General features: G+C 39.6%; 1 protein-coding gene across 3 annotated transcripts; it reads left to right on the top strand.

Moving 5' to 3' along the window:
* The first annotated feature begins 3,126 nt into the window (after positions 1–3,126).
* ddx4 (DEAD (Asp-Glu-Ala-Asp) box polypeptide 4) lies at positions 3,127–15,479 on the top strand. Of its 3 annotated transcripts, none has more exons than XM_057027922.1 (22): positions 3,127–3,317; positions 4,017–4,162; positions 4,362–4,392; positions 4,684–4,735; positions 4,931–4,981; positions 6,225–6,284; positions 6,512–6,559; positions 6,647–6,670; positions 6,745–6,804; positions 6,883–6,921; positions 7,003–7,038; positions 7,118–7,150; positions 7,236–7,378; positions 9,118–9,270; positions 9,337–9,491; positions 9,884–10,013; positions 11,563–11,729; positions 11,790–11,935; positions 12,285–12,384; positions 14,332–14,602; positions 14,760–14,867; positions 15,146–15,479. In XM_057027922.1, exons 3-22 carry the CDS (start codon positions 4,372–4,374, stop codon positions 15,218–15,220), a joined length of 1,872 nt encoding a protein of 623 aa, XP_056883902.1. In that variant the 5' UTR covers positions 3,127–3,317; positions 4,017–4,162; positions 4,362–4,371; the 3' UTR covers positions 15,221–15,479. The 3 variants fall into 3 exon arrangements, with proteins under 3 accessions (XP_056883902.1, XP_056883904.1, XP_056883903.1); XM_057027923.1 differs by having other exon boundaries at positions 3,217–3,321; XM_057027924.1 differs by lacking the exon at positions 4,017–4,162 and having other exon boundaries at positions 3,207–3,317.
* Positions 15,480–16,688: the final 1,209 nt, after the last annotated feature.

The raw sequence follows: 16,688 nt of genomic DNA on the forward strand, positions 1-16,688 counted from the left end.
TTCATTTTGGAAATATTATTCCTTTCATTTGGATTATTCAATGATTTCTCCTTTAGATTATTTCAGTTTTCAGGTAGAGATATACACAGGCTGGATATTCGATTTTCCTTTGTTGGGTTGATTAAAATCTTGAATTGGAATTATTCAGTCTTGTTCGGATTACTCAACCTCTGAGCAAGTGTCCACAACTATTGCAATATTTTGTAATTATATCTTTAAGGATTATCAGACTTTTTAGGATGAAAGATTCACATCAGTGGTTGATGATGTTCAGCTTCCATTTGAGGTCCACAAGAATCTCCATCGTCTTGAGGGCATTGAGTTCCATTTTGTTCTGTCTCCACCAGATTGTAGATCTCCCACCTATAGGCAGACTTGTCACCTTTAGAGATGAGACGGTGAGGGTGGTGCTATCCACAGAGGATTGGAGGCGCAGCTGCTAGTGTACAGGAGGAAAAGACGTGGGAAAGAATGATGCCTTGAATGGAACTAGTGCAGTCCCGGAGACAAAGTTATATTGTCCCAGCTGCATGTACCCTCAGGTGGGGCAGGCACGTTCAGTTGTGTCCAGGTACCGGACGATGAAGTGGAATGCTATGTTGACAGCCAGAATTTTTGATTTATTTATTTTAAAGATATAGCATTCTATAGCAGATGCCTCTTGGCTAGATCAATTGTTCTTTATCAACAGGTTTTGGACTCCAGTCTTACAAGTTTGCAGTAATCAAACCAATGCAGTGATAAAAATATCACTGGATCCTGTTGTGTTAGCAAATTATAGGTCTATATCTAACCTTCTTTTTATACCTAAGGTTTTTGAAAGGTGGTGACTCAGTTACTGGAGCTCCTGCAGAGGAACAGCATTCCTTTAACTGGAACATGTGATTGGCATGAAAGTTGCAGCACGAGACTGATCATATTTATCAGATACCAGTATGTTCATGTTCATGATTACTCGGCTTTATGTTAGCCATGGAGTTCCACAAGGTTCTGAACTTGGACCAATCCTTTTCACCTGCCTTCCCTTCAGAAACATTATTCAGCAGCATGGAATACATTTTCATTGTTATGCTGATGACACTCAGCTATATTTATCCATGAAACCAGAGGAGACATAGCAGTTAGTGAAGCTTCAGACCTGTCTAAAGACATAAAGTCTTGGATGTCCTCAAATTTCTGAGATCATTGTATTTGGTTGTAATCTTCTAAGGGGTACATTAGATCATATATTTACTCTAGATGGTTTCTCCTTAGCATCTAGTCTCTCTGATGTATCTTAGAGAAAATTTTTGACCAAGATCCATCCTTTAATTCATATATCAAAATGGTCTTTAGAAACACTGTTCCAGATCTCCAACACGTCCTGAGGCACATCTTCCGCCATCCTTCTTTTATTGAGATTAGGAGGTCCCTAGTTACACAGAATTCAAATGTGCCTACAGGGAGGGGGAAACACAAGATAACAGGTCCCATACAAAGCAAAGAATGTAAACCATAATGGTGAGTATATGAGTAAGTCTTCACTGATTTAATTAGCTTGGCTCGCATCCAGCACGTTCTTCCATAATAGACACATAAAAGAAGAAACCGTTCTGCTTCTCTGTGTCCTCCCGTGTCATGCTCTGCAGCTCTATCTCCAGTCAATGTCTCTTCCTAATACTCTTTACAGTAGCTACATTTCTGTCGTCCTTGAACAGAGGGGTACGAGCTCACACATCAAACATCCCAAACATTAAGCATTAACAAATAATAAGAAACATTAAGTAATGAGAAACAATATAACAAGAATAAAGAATATAACAAGGTAAAAGCAAATAAGAGATAACTTTATTATAATGATTCTAACAAGCACACTCTGTTAGAATACTACATCTTCTCTGGGGAACAGTGTCCCAGCATCTTTAAAGAGGAAAGCACAATAACTCCCTTAAAGAAGCTGCAGCAAAACCCAAGCTTCCAGGAGGCTTTTAGCCAGCTTGGCACATTGTAGTTGGTCACAGATAAGCCCCAACAGGAGATTGAATCCTTCACCTACATCATGTTTGGCCATGGCTGGCTGAAATGGGTTATGCTATGAGGGCCAAGATGCTGCAGAAAATTTTGATTGTTTATAGAGCCCTGGATAGAAACTCCAAAGTAGAACTGGAATGCTTGCCTTCCACCAATGTCTGTCATCCCACACATACACTGAGCAAACAACAGAGTTGCCTGTTACAAAAGAGCAGATCAGCCAATAGTTGAGAGGCTAGAACGCTGTGATCAGGATGTGGGCTTGGAGAAAACAATGGATAAAGAGGTGTGAGAGCCCGTCTGGTCAATTGGCCTCTTCTTCTTCACCTATTTATGTCATGGCAAAAAAAACAAACAGAAGAGGCAGGCGCTCTTGAAAAGGAGGCAGATGATGTAAATGAGGATAAGAAAGAGAGGAGGTCAATTTTTTATGAACTCTTAAATGATGATTAGCCGTGGCAGCTTCACTTGTTTCCACCACTCACAATGGGAATGGAGTTTCAGCAACAGTAGCCATAATCGTAATAGTTGTTGTTTGAATAGAATATTCAACTCTTTGACATTTGGCCTGGTTTACACTAGAAGTACAATATTTACAACATAAGAACATGGAAACAGTCTTGTTCTGAGTATTATTTTTTTTAAATATAAATCTTATTCAATGCACAGGATTTTTGTATAAATGGAAAATATACCATACTGCCGATCCCAACATTTTCGGCTTAGTTTTGTCATGTTCTGTCAAGATGTCCTTAAAACTTAAAAAATAACCATTCTGCTAAATCCTCTGGGTCAGAATTAGAAAGGAAAACTTGTTGAATTCTTTGATGAATTCCAAAGCAATACATTTTCCTTTACATTTCCATCAGGTTTAGATTTCTGCCAGGCCTAGTAAAACCCCATAGGACATAATTTCATCCTAGTGCTTCTTAAAGTATCTTAAAGTAGACACTGCAAGAGATTAGAGAACTTGAACTTAGAAAAAAGACTTTAGTTCTGGCAAATAAAATAGAAACAGCAGATTGGTGGTGTGTTTTGGCACATTACCTGATCATTTGCATTCATTCAAAAAACAAAAACGTGCATGAATTAATCGTGTTACAAATACTTCCAGGTGTCTGTCTCTCTGTGTGTGTGTGTGAGTGTGAGTGTGTGTGTGTAGGGGGGGGGGGGGGTAATGGAACCATCAACTCTGGCTCGGCGTGCGTGTAGAATTGCACACGACACTTAACAGAAGAGCGGCAAGGCCGAGTCCGAGGAGACGGTCTGACAGCGCGTTGAGCAAGTCACCGAGTTTCTCTTGATAAGTAAGTACGTGGATTAAAAAATAGTAGCTCATTAAAACTTGATTTTAATAAAGATTAAGGAATGCTTAGTCGGTCCGAGAGTTCGGTCCGTGTCGGCTTAGTTTCCTATTTGTGAAAACATTTAGCGGAAAGGCCGAAAACTCAGGTGTGCACTTTCTACGTGGCCTTCACCTTCACAGTCTTGTTATAACCTCAAACACCGGCGTTTTATTGTAGTTTGAAATGCCTCTGTGGTTTGACCGATGCAGAAGGCCATGTTGCGTAGTTTGCTCGAAATGTACATGCCAAGTCGTAAAATGTTTTAACTAGCTTGGGGGTTGCTAATTTAACGTGATTTATTTCCATTGTGCATGCTAATGCATGCATGCATATTAATGGAATTTAGGGGTAAAATGAACCACAAATCCACGTTTGAATATGTTTATGAAGTATACCAAGGAATTGGGTTCTGATTGTTTCCTGTGGGCCCAGTAATTACGGGCGCCATGTTGGGTGACCGTTTTATTGGGCAAACCATGGCGGAGCAGTTTAATCAATCTATTAATGTATTTTTTATTTTTTTTTTAAACTAAATAAGTCTTAACTTAAAGCAATATTTCGGGTAGTTTCACAGGGCTAAACCTCTGATATTCTGTGTCTAATCTAATGTATGGGAATAATTTGTGGTTTTTGTTTTTCCAAAATGGCTCCTGGTTGCAGGAGGCCTGTGCGTCCCCGCATGGCTGCAGCGGCTCATTGACTGGAACAGACGCAGCTTCACTGCGCCAGATATCTGTCCCGCAAACAGCACTGGCTCCGCACACGCTAGATAACTGTTCACCATCGGCCCAGAGGCTTTCTGTCTGGTATAGTAGGGCCACAAAATATTTAGCAACTAAGGAAAGCTCCATGTGGAGTTTGACTGGAATTGTTCTTTAAAACAGAATAATCTGCGTTTAAAGTGTGAAAAGATGCTCTCTTCCTCATTTCTATGAGCTATTTATTTGTTAAGGTATTTCAGTACATTTTTTGCCATTTATGTCTTGACTTTCTCATTTTTTTCAGGTGAACTAAAATGGATGATTGGGAAGAAGAGGTAATTTACTGTAGCACAATGTATTAATGCAGTCCTGTGCTAATTAAAACTATCAATACATTAAAGATGTCCACAAGAAAAAGGTTATTCTGACATACATACGCACATAGAAAACAAGTTAGTTGTTTTGTCACGCCTACATGCATTTAACAACAGTATGAAGAATTCAACAAAGAAATGTACTTTGTTCTTATTCATGCATTATGTAAGAGTTGTAATACCAATCTCTGAATGGAAAATACAACTAAAATGCTGTTGCTAAAGAACATTGAGTTGAGTGTATTTCTGCAGGGCACAACTACTGCGGCCACAACCAATCTAACCAATCATAACCTGTATGAAGGTATGTTTGCTGAACTGGATTCAAACTTCATTTGAATGATGATTATTATTAACACATATATATTGATTGAGATTTTTTTTTTTTTTTTAGATGGTGCATTTCAAACAACATGGGCACATAATTCAACTAGTGTTATTGTTTAATACGTGTACATGATATGGTTTTACAGCACTCATAACTGCTATTTCATTTTAGATGGAGGCAGCAGAAGGGGTGGAGATGGATTTACATACTCTTTTCCTTCAGGTGGGTTAATACTGACTTAAAATTTAAAACCATCTGAAAATGCATATATGGGCAGTATGTGTGTTTCAGTGACTTCATGCATGCTTCCATGTACATTTGTCCACTGTCAAGCTCCTGTGACAAAGGATTTTTTTTCCCATTTAGTCTGTATAATGTGCATGCTTTTTGGACATGGCAATGAATTTCAGTTCTTGTTTAAGGACTTTTTCCACCCATTCTTTCTTATGAAAGCCTTCCAGTTCTGAGCTATTTCTTGGTTGTCTTGCATGTTCCACCTTTCCCAAAGCATGATTCATTGTGGAAAGGGGTCTTTTCTCAAAATTCTGTAACCTTTGTTCCCCAAACAAACCTTTGCTTGGAGTTCCATTTTAACCTCTACAGGATTTATTTTTAAAATGCATCAGGCACCGAGATGTTCTTTGTGAACACCTTATGGTGAATTTTGTGGCGAGAATGGCAGTAGAGGATTTCTTCTGATGAGTATTCCATGGAGACCATATTTGCTGAATAATGTACCATAATATCAGTTTGTTAAATCTCCCTGCAGGCCTTATGGTGTCAAAAGGTTTTTTTTTTTTTTTCTTATCTTGACCTTCGCTGTTCTTGTTAACTGCTATTTCTTAATTACAATTTGAATTGTTGAAATTGTAGCTGGAAACATAAATTGCTGTATTCCTATATATGTTTCCTGCCTTCAGTTTTTGGGGGCTCAGTCATTTTTATTTTTGGAGTATGTTCCATCTTAGAGGAACCTATGGCTGCTGATTAGAGCTGTTTTGAGTATTTATAAAGCTTTAAAACTGGCATCAACTGATCTTTCCTAATGACATTTTTTTACAAGCCATAATCCCAGTAAGGCTATAAAAGTCTGATAGGTCAAAGTTATGAGAGCTATGATATATTCCTGGGTTTTCCTTTCAGTGAAACTTCTTTTTCTCTCTAAAATTGTACCCAATAACAGCCAGTACACCAGTCCTGCTTATATTGTTGATTGTTTATTGTTCAACTTGGGTCCTTTTTGGAGGTCATTTGCTTTGCTGTTTATTTACCTCTGGTGTAGCCAATTCCTTATTTACTCTTACATTATGGACTGCTGTCCCAACTCTTGTTTGCACTATGAGACTGAAACTACATTTCTTTTTTAGTAGCTAATGAGAAGAATAGCAAGTAGTCTTGAATGGTATTATGGTAACTGGAGTATTGTTCATATTCACTTATTGAATATATATTTTGTTCTACATAGATGAACCACTCCACATAAACAACTGGAACAACACAGGAGGAGAAATGGGTGGTTTCAGAGGTAAGATGTACACATATTAACTTGCCGAGTCGCAATTTCAGGTTGGCTTTAACAAAAAATAAAGGCAAGATTATTCTGAATAAAAGGTCAATCCTATTGATTTAAAATATGCAGAATTGTAATTATTAACAAGTCCAAAATAATGTGAGTCTTAATTTTGGTACTACTTGCTATTCTTCTAAAAAAGTCACTGCTGTAATTTATTTTGACATTTATGTATTGATTAGGAGCTGGCAGAGGACATTTTGGCAGAAAGGATTCATCTGAATTCAATGGTAATATTTTTATACATTTCATTTGCATTTACATTCAGATTCCCAAAAATACATGAATTTACATTTTAAGCTGTCTACTATTTACAGGAAATAATGGACACTTTGAAAATGGTAGGATACTAATTTTTCTCATCTAATATTCTCTTTTATGCCTTTGACTCATATCAGTATTGTCATCTTAACAGGCTTAAGAGGTGGATATCGAGGAGGAAGAGGTGGCAGAGGAGGAAGAGGGATTAGACAAGGTGTTTGTTGCATACCATTTTATGTTCTCCTTAAACTGCTTGTATTTGTAAAAATTCTAATGTGATCTTTTGTTAAAGGTGGTGATCAGGATGGGAACAGAGGAGGTTTTCGAGGAGGTAGTAAAATATTAATCTAACGTTGAATAAAGTCAGTTTTACATTGTTGAAAGCATATTTTTCACTCAAATTTTCACCCAGGCTACCGTGGAAAGGATGAAGAGGTCTTTTCTCAAGGTTTAAGTCTGTTTTTAACTTATTAAAATCGAGTGAGTATTGACTTTTCACTAATGTGGCAGACCTTTTCTTTATGCAGGTGAAGACACAAAGAAAGAAAGCAACGAAGAAAGTAAGGTCTTATTCAAATGTTTTGCGCCATATTTAAAGAAAAAATGTTCATTTTGGAATCTTGAATAATTTCCTTGTATATTCAGAGCCAAAAGTCACGTATATACCCCCAACACTACCAGAAGATGAAGAGTCCATCTTTGCCCACTATGAGACGGGCATCAACTTTGACAAGTATGATGACATCATGGTGGAAGTCAGTGGAGTTACTCCACCCCAAGCTATCTCGGTAAGAAAACATGGTGACCATGATGCCATTTACTTTTCAGGTATGTGATTCAACGGGTATCGTTACTTCTATGTAGGCTTGTACAAATTAATGCCATCTAGCCTGTGTGTTTAATAAAAAAAATAAAAATAAGAGCCTTTTAACTCCCTTTCACACTTGCAGTCAAAGCTGTAGCAGATATTAACCTACATTTTATAAAAATAAAAAAAAGTAAAAGAAAACAAAATCCCATCTTGGCAGGGACAGACATTTAAGGGGCAGCTATATCTGTGTTTCCCTGCATGACCATACCGATATTCCTTTTGACTTCATCATTCTGATGGCCCCAGTAACGCCCTGTTCACATTACATGATTTTAGACTAGTCGTGAGGTTGCTGACTGTTTTTTGTCCTCGTTCACACCCGCGTGAGGAAGTTGTACAATTAATGGTGAACACCGTGAAGATGTCAGACTCATTTGTCCAGTTGCAGACAGACTTTGAGGTGTTCAAGACCCAGATATAACTGGATGTCGAGCATGCTTAAGGGTTTTAATGATGTATGCTACAGTAAATGAGAGCAGTGGGTTTACGCGAAATATGGAAGTGACCAGAGCAGCAGCAGCCCGAATAGCAGGAGCAACAGGATCATAGTCTTCTATCTTTGTTGATTTGAGTACTGCTCAAAACTCAGGCCTCTTTTCTGCTTCAGATTAAGTACATTTAGATCAAACTACAGTTCTCACTTGACAGGCATGAATCATTTATGCAGCCACATTTTGTTTCTACAAAGCAGTTTGCAATAGTCGTGGGTTATGTGGATCATGGGTGGAGATGAGCCACCATGCGCGTAGGCCAGCTCGCCGTATACTTGCTCTCATAACTCGACCCCCATCCAAGCTCTCTGGGTGTTAGGCCAACTACATTTGGACTTCTCTGGGTATGAACTGAATGCTTATGGTTGAGAAATTGTACATAAACGAGTGCTAACAGGTTAATTATTGATACAAAATTGTTCACATTTAAAGAGTTAAGGTTTTAAAAAAAAAAAAAATATATTTTTTTAAATTGTACTATTGACCAAATTATTTGGTGGCCAGATGAAAAAAAATTGTAAATGTTTTGTGATTTCATATGCAAACCACTTGTGGAGGTGGTCATTTTCAGATTCAGATCCTTTATTGTCCCACACGGGGAAATTTACAGTGCAACAACAGCAACAAGAGCACTCAGAGAAAAATAAGATAAAATCAAATAGAAATCAAATGGAATATACAAAGAGGATGTATATTTACAATAATCCAGATAAATGGATACTCGGCCTCTGTGTACCTGTACATAGTACAGAGGGTGAATACAATATACATATCAGAATATATAATATTCAGATTGTGTTAGCGGGTGTTATGTTTATTGTGCAGTCTGACAGCAGCCGGCAGGAAAGATCTACGATACCTCTCCTTCACACAGCGAGGGTGGATGCTTTGGGGCATTTGATACAAATGTAAATGAGTTTCCATATGCAATAGCATAAGCAATGGATTCTACAGGTTGATAATCCCACCTACATGAAGTCTTTATAGTCCATTAAAGCTTTGATTGCTCTAAGATGGGTTTGACTGGCATTAGTGGTAACACTTGGTATGCTCTAAAGTGTTTAGGCCACCAGATGTCAGTGTTGCTTTCCAAGCAGAGCTGCACATGACTCAGGCTTTGCTGAACTATATCTGCTGTTGAATAATTTTAGCATTTGTTTTTCAGACATTTGACGACGCCGAATTGTGCGAGTCTTTAAGGAAAAGTATCTCCAAGTCCGGTTATATCAAGCCGACCCCTGTGCAGAAGCATGGTATCCCAATCATATGTGCTGGCAGAGATCTCATGGCCTGTGCCCAAACAGGATCTGGTAAAACGGTCAGTCTATAATTCTGTTGCAGCTTTACTTTTTGGACATGTTTGACACATGTGTTCCCTTTCCAGGCTGCATTTCTCCTGCCTATTTTGCAAAAGCTGATGGCGGATGGAGTTGCAGCCAGTTCCTTTAGTGAAATCCAGGAACCTGAAGCCGTCATTGTTGCCCCAACCAGGGAGCTTATTGGCCAGATTTTCTTGGAAGCCAGGAAATTTTCCTTTGGGTAAGCATGATGGCTGTGGTTGTCATTTTGTTGCTATGGTTAACATTCCTAATTGCATCATACTTCCCAAACTAACATTTTATTGATGCTCTATTTCTACACAAATGGGCTTTTTTGTGTGCTTGTTGGGCTAAACCTTGGGAAGAAGGAATACCTGAGTTGGCAATCTGTTTAATTGGCATGGAAATGGTTAATTGTGAAGAGACTTTAATCGTACTACTTTATAATCTCTGGTTGTACACCAAGATGATCTATGGCTACCTGAGTAAGTTTTTTTTTTTTTTTTTTGTGACTAGCTGGGCAGCGCATTGGAAGACTGCTGCCAGAAACAGAATGGAAGATAAAGCATGTAACTTTTCTTTCAGCTACTAATGCATGTTTCCTCTTTAAAGCACATGTGTTCGTCCAGTAGTGGTTTATGGTGGAGTAAATACTGGATTCCAGCTGAGGGAACTGTCAAGGGGCTGCAATGTCCTGTGTGGAACGCCAGGGAGGATGCTGGATGTGATTGGACGAGGAAAGGTAGTTCTAGTTACCGTATTTTCACGAGGCGCACTGTATTAAAAGGCGCAGTCACATTTATGGATGCTATTTCTGTATTTAAAACATACATAAGGCGCACCGTATTATTAGGTGCATGCTGAAACATACAGTAAAAAATGACAACGGAAGTAAAACGGTGAGTTTCAACACATTTATTGAACAAAATATTCATTCTTCCACCACAAAACCATCAAAGTTTTCATCTTCTGTATCTGAATTAAACAGCTGCACTATTTCAATGTCCAACATCCCGAATTCCTCTTCTTAATCATCTGAATCAGACTCACCGACCGGTTCCGGTTCAGCGTTGATTTTGTGAAAGCTCTTCCAATACATGAAGACGGTATCATAGCCCATGCGTCTACAATCCACCCGCATATGGTGGCATAACTTGCCTGCCGCTGCCTCATAGTCTTTGTGAAGGAGTGTTCGCCTTCCGTCATCCAGCGCTCTGTCCGTTTCCGTGGCAGCCGAGAACCGCGGTGAACGACGACTTCTCGTGCCCCGTTGTGCGTATCGCCACCGTGCCGGTCCCCTTTTTCTCCACTTTGTGGGTCAAAGGGATGTTAAAAGCCCGAGGGATCTCATCCATGTTGGTGATGTGGCTGGGCGCGGTTATCTTGTCGAGGCAGTAGGTGCGGAAGATGGCCGCCCTCTCCTGGTTAGGGTTAGGGAAGATGGCCACCCTCTCCTGGTTAGTGTTAGGGAAGATGGCCGCCCTCTCCTGGTTAGGGTTAGGGAAGATGGCCACCCTCTCCTGGTTAGGGTTAGGAAGATGGCCACCCTCTCCTGGTTAGGGTTAGGAAGATGGCCGCCCTCTCCTGGTTAGGGTTAGGGAAGATGGCCGCCCTCTCCTGGTTAGGGTTAGGGAAGATGGCCGCCCTCTCCTGGTTAGGGTTAGGGAAGATGGCCACCCTCTCCTGGTTAGGGTTAGGGAAGATGGCCACCCTCTCCTGGTTAGGGTTAGGGAAGATGGCCGCCCTCTCCTGGTTAGGGTTAGGAAGATGGCCACCCTCTCCTGGTTAGTGTTAGGGAAGATGGCCGCCCTCCCCTGGTTAGGGTTAGGGTTAGGAAGATGGCCACCCTCTCCTGGTAATCCGCGGGCAGCCGCTGCGCAACAGTTGTCCTTGCGCGTATGGAGAGATGCCGCCTCCTCATAAAGCGAAAACACTAAGATTGCTCGATTGCCATTTTCAGCCGCATATTCGATGGCCTGCAGTTTAAAGTAAGCCTCACTCATACGCGTCTCGCTTGACCGGCGCCATTTTAGGGGATCCTTACGTGTAGGTGTGCCGCTAATTGATGGGCGGAGCGTTTACCGTAGTGCACCCACCAAAGGCGCACAGCAGATTTTGGAACTCAGTCCACACACAAGGCGCTCCATATTATAAGGTGCACCATTGATTTTTTTTTTTTTTTTTTTTTATTTTGAGAAAATCTCAGTGTTTTAGGTGCACCTTATAGTCGTAAAAATACGGTAGTCTTAAACTGAGTTGACAGCTTAAAACTTTGAACTGATGTTTTCTAGGTGGGCTTGAGTAAGGTGCGTTACTTGGTGCTGGATGAAGCTGACCGGATGCTGGATATGGGTTTTGAGCCTGACATGCGGCGCTTGGTGGGTACACCTGGAATGCCATCTAAAGAGAATCGTCAAACTTTGATGTTCAGCGCCACCTTCCCTGAGGACATCCAGAGGTTGGTAATTACTTCTGTCGATGTCACTGTGTATGTGTGTCATTTATTTCTTTTTTATAGATTGGCAAGAGACTTCCTCAGAGTGGATTATTTATTCTTGACTGTTGGGATAGTGGGTGGAGCCTGCACTGATGTGGAGCAAACATTTGTTAAAGTGACAAAGTTCTGCAAGAGGGAACAACTCCTTGACATCGTCAAATCAACTGGTAACTTTTTTCTTACAACCGCTTTTATGCGATGGATTTCTTGAATTCACACATGATTTAACTCATTGCATCCTTCACCTCATCTGATAAATATCAAGAAATGATACTTCTTTCTTACAAGTTTCTTCATTTTCTTCTGAATTATGCACAGTCATGTTTTAAATTTAGTCATGCAAAGATGAAGTGAATGTTCAAGACGCTCTAGGAAGAAATACACTGATGGGACATTCAGATACCAAGTTAAAAATTCCGGTTTATGAAATTTTTGGGTCTACCCAAATTAGAATTCTTGCCCAAAATCTGTTTATAGTGGACAAGGACTGTTTTCAGGATGGATATTTTTCCGCAGGGACGGAGCGAACCATGGTCTTTGTGGAGACAAAGAGGCAAGCTGATTTTATCGCTGCTCACTTGTGCCAGGAAAATGTTCCAACTACCAGCATTCATGGGTTAGTGATGTCCAGTTCTAATAGGTCACACCGAGATAGAGAGATATATATATATATATATATATATATAAAATATATATATATATATATATATATATATATATATATATATATATATATAATATATATATATATACTGCTACTATAGCTACACACTGTGCCAGACACCTGTAGATATTATTTATATTACTGTATATACTGGCTGAATAGGGGAAAATAACCAATTTTATTATCCTAACAAATAGTCGTGTAACTAATTGACCTACAGTGATGTATTGACCATGGTGGATAACTACCGCAAATTAACTTCTTTCCCACACTTTGACCCCTGTGGTTTGTAGAAAGATGCAGCTTATTTATGGATTTTTAGGATTCCTCGATCGCTCCACCGGGGCTCAATTACCGTATTTTCACGACCATAAGGCACACCGTGCTTTAGGGCGCACCTTCACTTAATGGCCTATTCTAGAATTGTTTTCATATATAGGGCGCACCGTGTTATAAGGCGCATAGAATAGAAACTACAGTCGTGGCTGGGGTTGCATGACGCATTCACTAGATCGAGCTGCGCTAAAAGGAATGTCAATAAAACAGATAAGTCAGCCAAACTTTATTAATAGAATACAAACCGGCGTTCTCACAACTCCGTTTACTCCCAAAATGAATAAACAGCTGTTTTATTTTTCCCGAGTGACGTAGTGTTTTCGTGTAACAGTTCTTTTAATAACAGCAAGTTATAACAAGCAGTGCAACATTTTTATCACAAGTGGATAGTGGAGTTTAATAAATCTTAGATTTAGTGCACCATTTTTATCACGTAGTGGAAACACGTAAAATAATTAGTCTGATACTGTTGCGGTAAATCAAACGTTAGTGCAAGCACAATATACGGTAACTGGAACTCGTAACTCTCGAAGTAGTGCAAAGCAATAGCAATATAACAATAACCCAACATTGTTCAAACGGTAATGTCCATATTCACAGTATGATCAGCCTTGTTCAGTTGTAAATACACAAAAGAAACACGTAAAGCTCACTTTACGCGTTTCCCTCGAATTCTTCTTCTTCGGTGTCCGAATTGAACAGTTGTGCTAATACGGCGTCCAACATGGCCGGCTCCGTCTCGTCAAAGTCGTCATCAGGGTCGGTGTCGCTGGTGTTGTCTGGCATTTCAGTGACAATCCCTGCCTTCCTGAAAGCTCGGACCACGGTCGAGACTGATATATCAGCCCAGGCATTTACGATCCACTGGCAGATAGTGGCGTATGCTGCTCGGCGCTGTCTCCCCGTCTTGGTGAACGTGTGTTCGCCTTCCATCATCCACTGCTCCCACGCAGTTCGCAGTCTAGCTTCGAATGCCCTGTTGACACCAATATTTAGCAGCTGGAGTCCCTTTGTTAATCCACTTCTTGCTTTGTTTCCTCGGAAGCTCCGTTGAGTCTTCTTTACCTGGCGCAGGTCGTCTTGTTGCTTCCTCCACTTCCGCACCATTGATTCGTTCACGTTAAATTCTCTTGCTGCTGCTCTATTTCCGTGTTCAACTGCGTGACTGATAGCCTTCAGTTTGAACTCTGTGTTGTAAGCGTGTCTCTTGCAAGGAGCCATTTTGGGGTCTTTACACACAGAAATGGTTTGGGACTGGACTGGAATTCCTCTTTATAGTTCTTACTGCTGTTACTTCGGCCACGCCTACTGACCATGGTAGCTGCCATTAACCAATCTTACCATAATCCATACAAAAGGCGCACCGGGTTAAAAGGCGTGAAAATACAGTAGTAGAAAGGCTCATAGACCAACAAATTCTAATGTCTCAAACTCTATAATTCTTTAGATGAAAACCCTAAAATATTCTGAATAGCTGATGCCACATTTCATTGTGTTTCTCCTTGACATGGACGGTCAAAAATCTCTTGTGCATCAAATTTTTGTCCCGTTTAATTTCTGCAGGGACCGTGAGCAAAGGGAGCGAGAGAAGGCTCTCTTCGACTTCCGATCTGGCAGATGTCCTGTTCTTGTTGCAACCTCTGTAGCTGCCCGTGGTCTGGACATCCCAGATGTACAACATGTGATCAACTTTGACCTCCCAAACAACATCAGTGACTATGTTCATCGTATTGGGAGAACTGGCCGCTGTGGTAACATTGGGAGGGCTGTGTCTTTTTACGACCCAGACACTGACAGCCCATTGGCTCACTCCCTAGTAACAATACTAGCCAAGGTAAGGCCTCCAGTGGACAGAGAACTAGATGGATGCTTCCCCCCTCCCCTTTCTTTTATATTTTTTTAAGCTATGTTTTACACCAGGGAAATGTTTCGAACACACTATATTAAGTATTATTTGACAAGCAAGCCGGTTTGTCCATTTGAATTGGCAGGCACAGCAGGAAGTGCCCTCATGGTTAGAGGAATCTGCCTTCAGCAGTCCTAGCATTGGGAAATTCAACCCCCCGAGAAAGGACTTTGCTGCCTTGGACTCAAGGAAGGTAAAAAATCTGTTAACTCACTTGACATTTGAATTTCAAAGCACCAATCTCCTTAAATTGGGTTCTTGGATTTTTTTTTTTTCTACATCTATCTTCATCATTCATGAATCTTTTTTATTAACTCAATTATTAAGTTCAATTCCACGGCACGGCAAATTCTTGCATTTTTAGTTGCAGTCCCCTGATGAGCAAATATTATCAGTGTTTAATGAGCATTGTGAAATGTAGGATGGCAGCACGGCAGCTACTCTTCAATGTTGTGTCTTCACCACCCACAGGGAGAATTGTTTCCAGTCAATGTCAGCAGCCGGCCAGCGTTCCAGGCTGCAACTGATGAGGAGGAATGGGAATAGAAGAAACGGCCTACATCAAAATATTCTTTTCACCTGTTCGTTTTGTAGTTTTATCAGGGTGATTTGTTTCAGGTTTTCTTTTGTTAATTAAAATGTGAGGTGAGATGCTTGAAAGATAACGGATCTAAAATTCTCACGTTGACTTGAATACTTTGCTTTTTATATTGCTTGTGTTTCCAACAGGCTGCTCTTCAGAAATGTTACATTGGAGTCCCACTGTGTTCAACATCTTTTGGGAATAAATAATGGTTCAAAGCAAGATGTGCTTTTATTGGTCACTGAAGATATTCATTTACTTACCCATGTCTGAACTGTAGGATTTACTGTAGTTTGAGTTGGTGTCAAATTATGTCATGTTGTGTTTTCTCATAACAAAATATATTCCAAAGGTCTGAAAGTTGATTCCATAACTTGATCTACAAGAAAGCTTTAATATTTCATGCAGAAAATCTGAAATAAGTTCCAACAAGATGCCTTTCAGTAACAAAAGGTGCATTATTTCAATTGGGATTGAAAGCTCAACTAATCTTATTCTCAACACGCAGTGATCGGTCTGTTGAAAGATTAAAAGTTTTCATCTAAGTGTTTCAAAAATTGATTTGGTAAACGATTGCAATGGTAATTAGAATTATTATTAGTGTATATTTTGCTTTCAGTTTATTTGTAATGTAATACAATTTTGACAGGATGTTTCCACATGGTGCAGCTTTGAACACTGATTTTTTTTTTTTTGGGACAAACCAAGCGGAAAAAATAAACGTTTGATGATAAAATGCAGTTACTTATATGTTTGAGTAAACGGGCACAACTATAAAAACGAGAAAAAGGTTTAGTTCAGGCAATATTTCACAACTATATTTTTAGTATTTTGGGGTTTAAACTTTTCCATATAAAAACACCATTTGGATGTTGGTTGGTGAATTTAAAGCAGGGATATGAAAATAAGCTACAAATTTGAAAACAGATTATACACAGTACATTTCGAAACTTATTTTCTGACAAATTTAAGTTGTACATGTTGGCTATTTAATTCAAATGAAGTCAACCTCAGAATTTAAAAGATTAAGTAAAATCCCAAAATCTACCTGCTCGAGAGACCCATTTTTCTGCTATTTGTATAATGAATAGAAAGTAGTTTAAACAATAAAAGGAACATATATGCTGAGAAGACAACCTTGACGGATCCCACTGTCAAATCTTTAGTGCCAGATAAAAGTTAAATTGCATTAAATTCATAGTTTGTACACATATTTTTCAAAGATATTACCAAAAGCAATAAAGCTTTAAAATGCTAAAAGTCCAGAGCATTAAAAGTATAAGTTTGTCATTAAACAATCAAAAGTTTTGTGAAAAGATACAAAAACCAAACTAACAGATGTGAAACCATCCTGCCGACTCTTGCTGTTGTTCAGCCTTTTGATAGCTTCTACAAAACATGTCACTGTGATGGGAGCGTCGCATTTTTGGT

The sequence above is a fragment of the Takifugu flavidus genome, chromosome 3 (assembly GCF_003711565.1).
Source record: "Takifugu flavidus isolate HTHZ2018 chromosome 3, ASM371156v2, whole genome shotgun sequence".
NCBI lineage: Eukaryota > Metazoa > Chordata > Actinopteri > Tetraodontiformes > Tetraodontidae > Takifugu > Takifugu flavidus.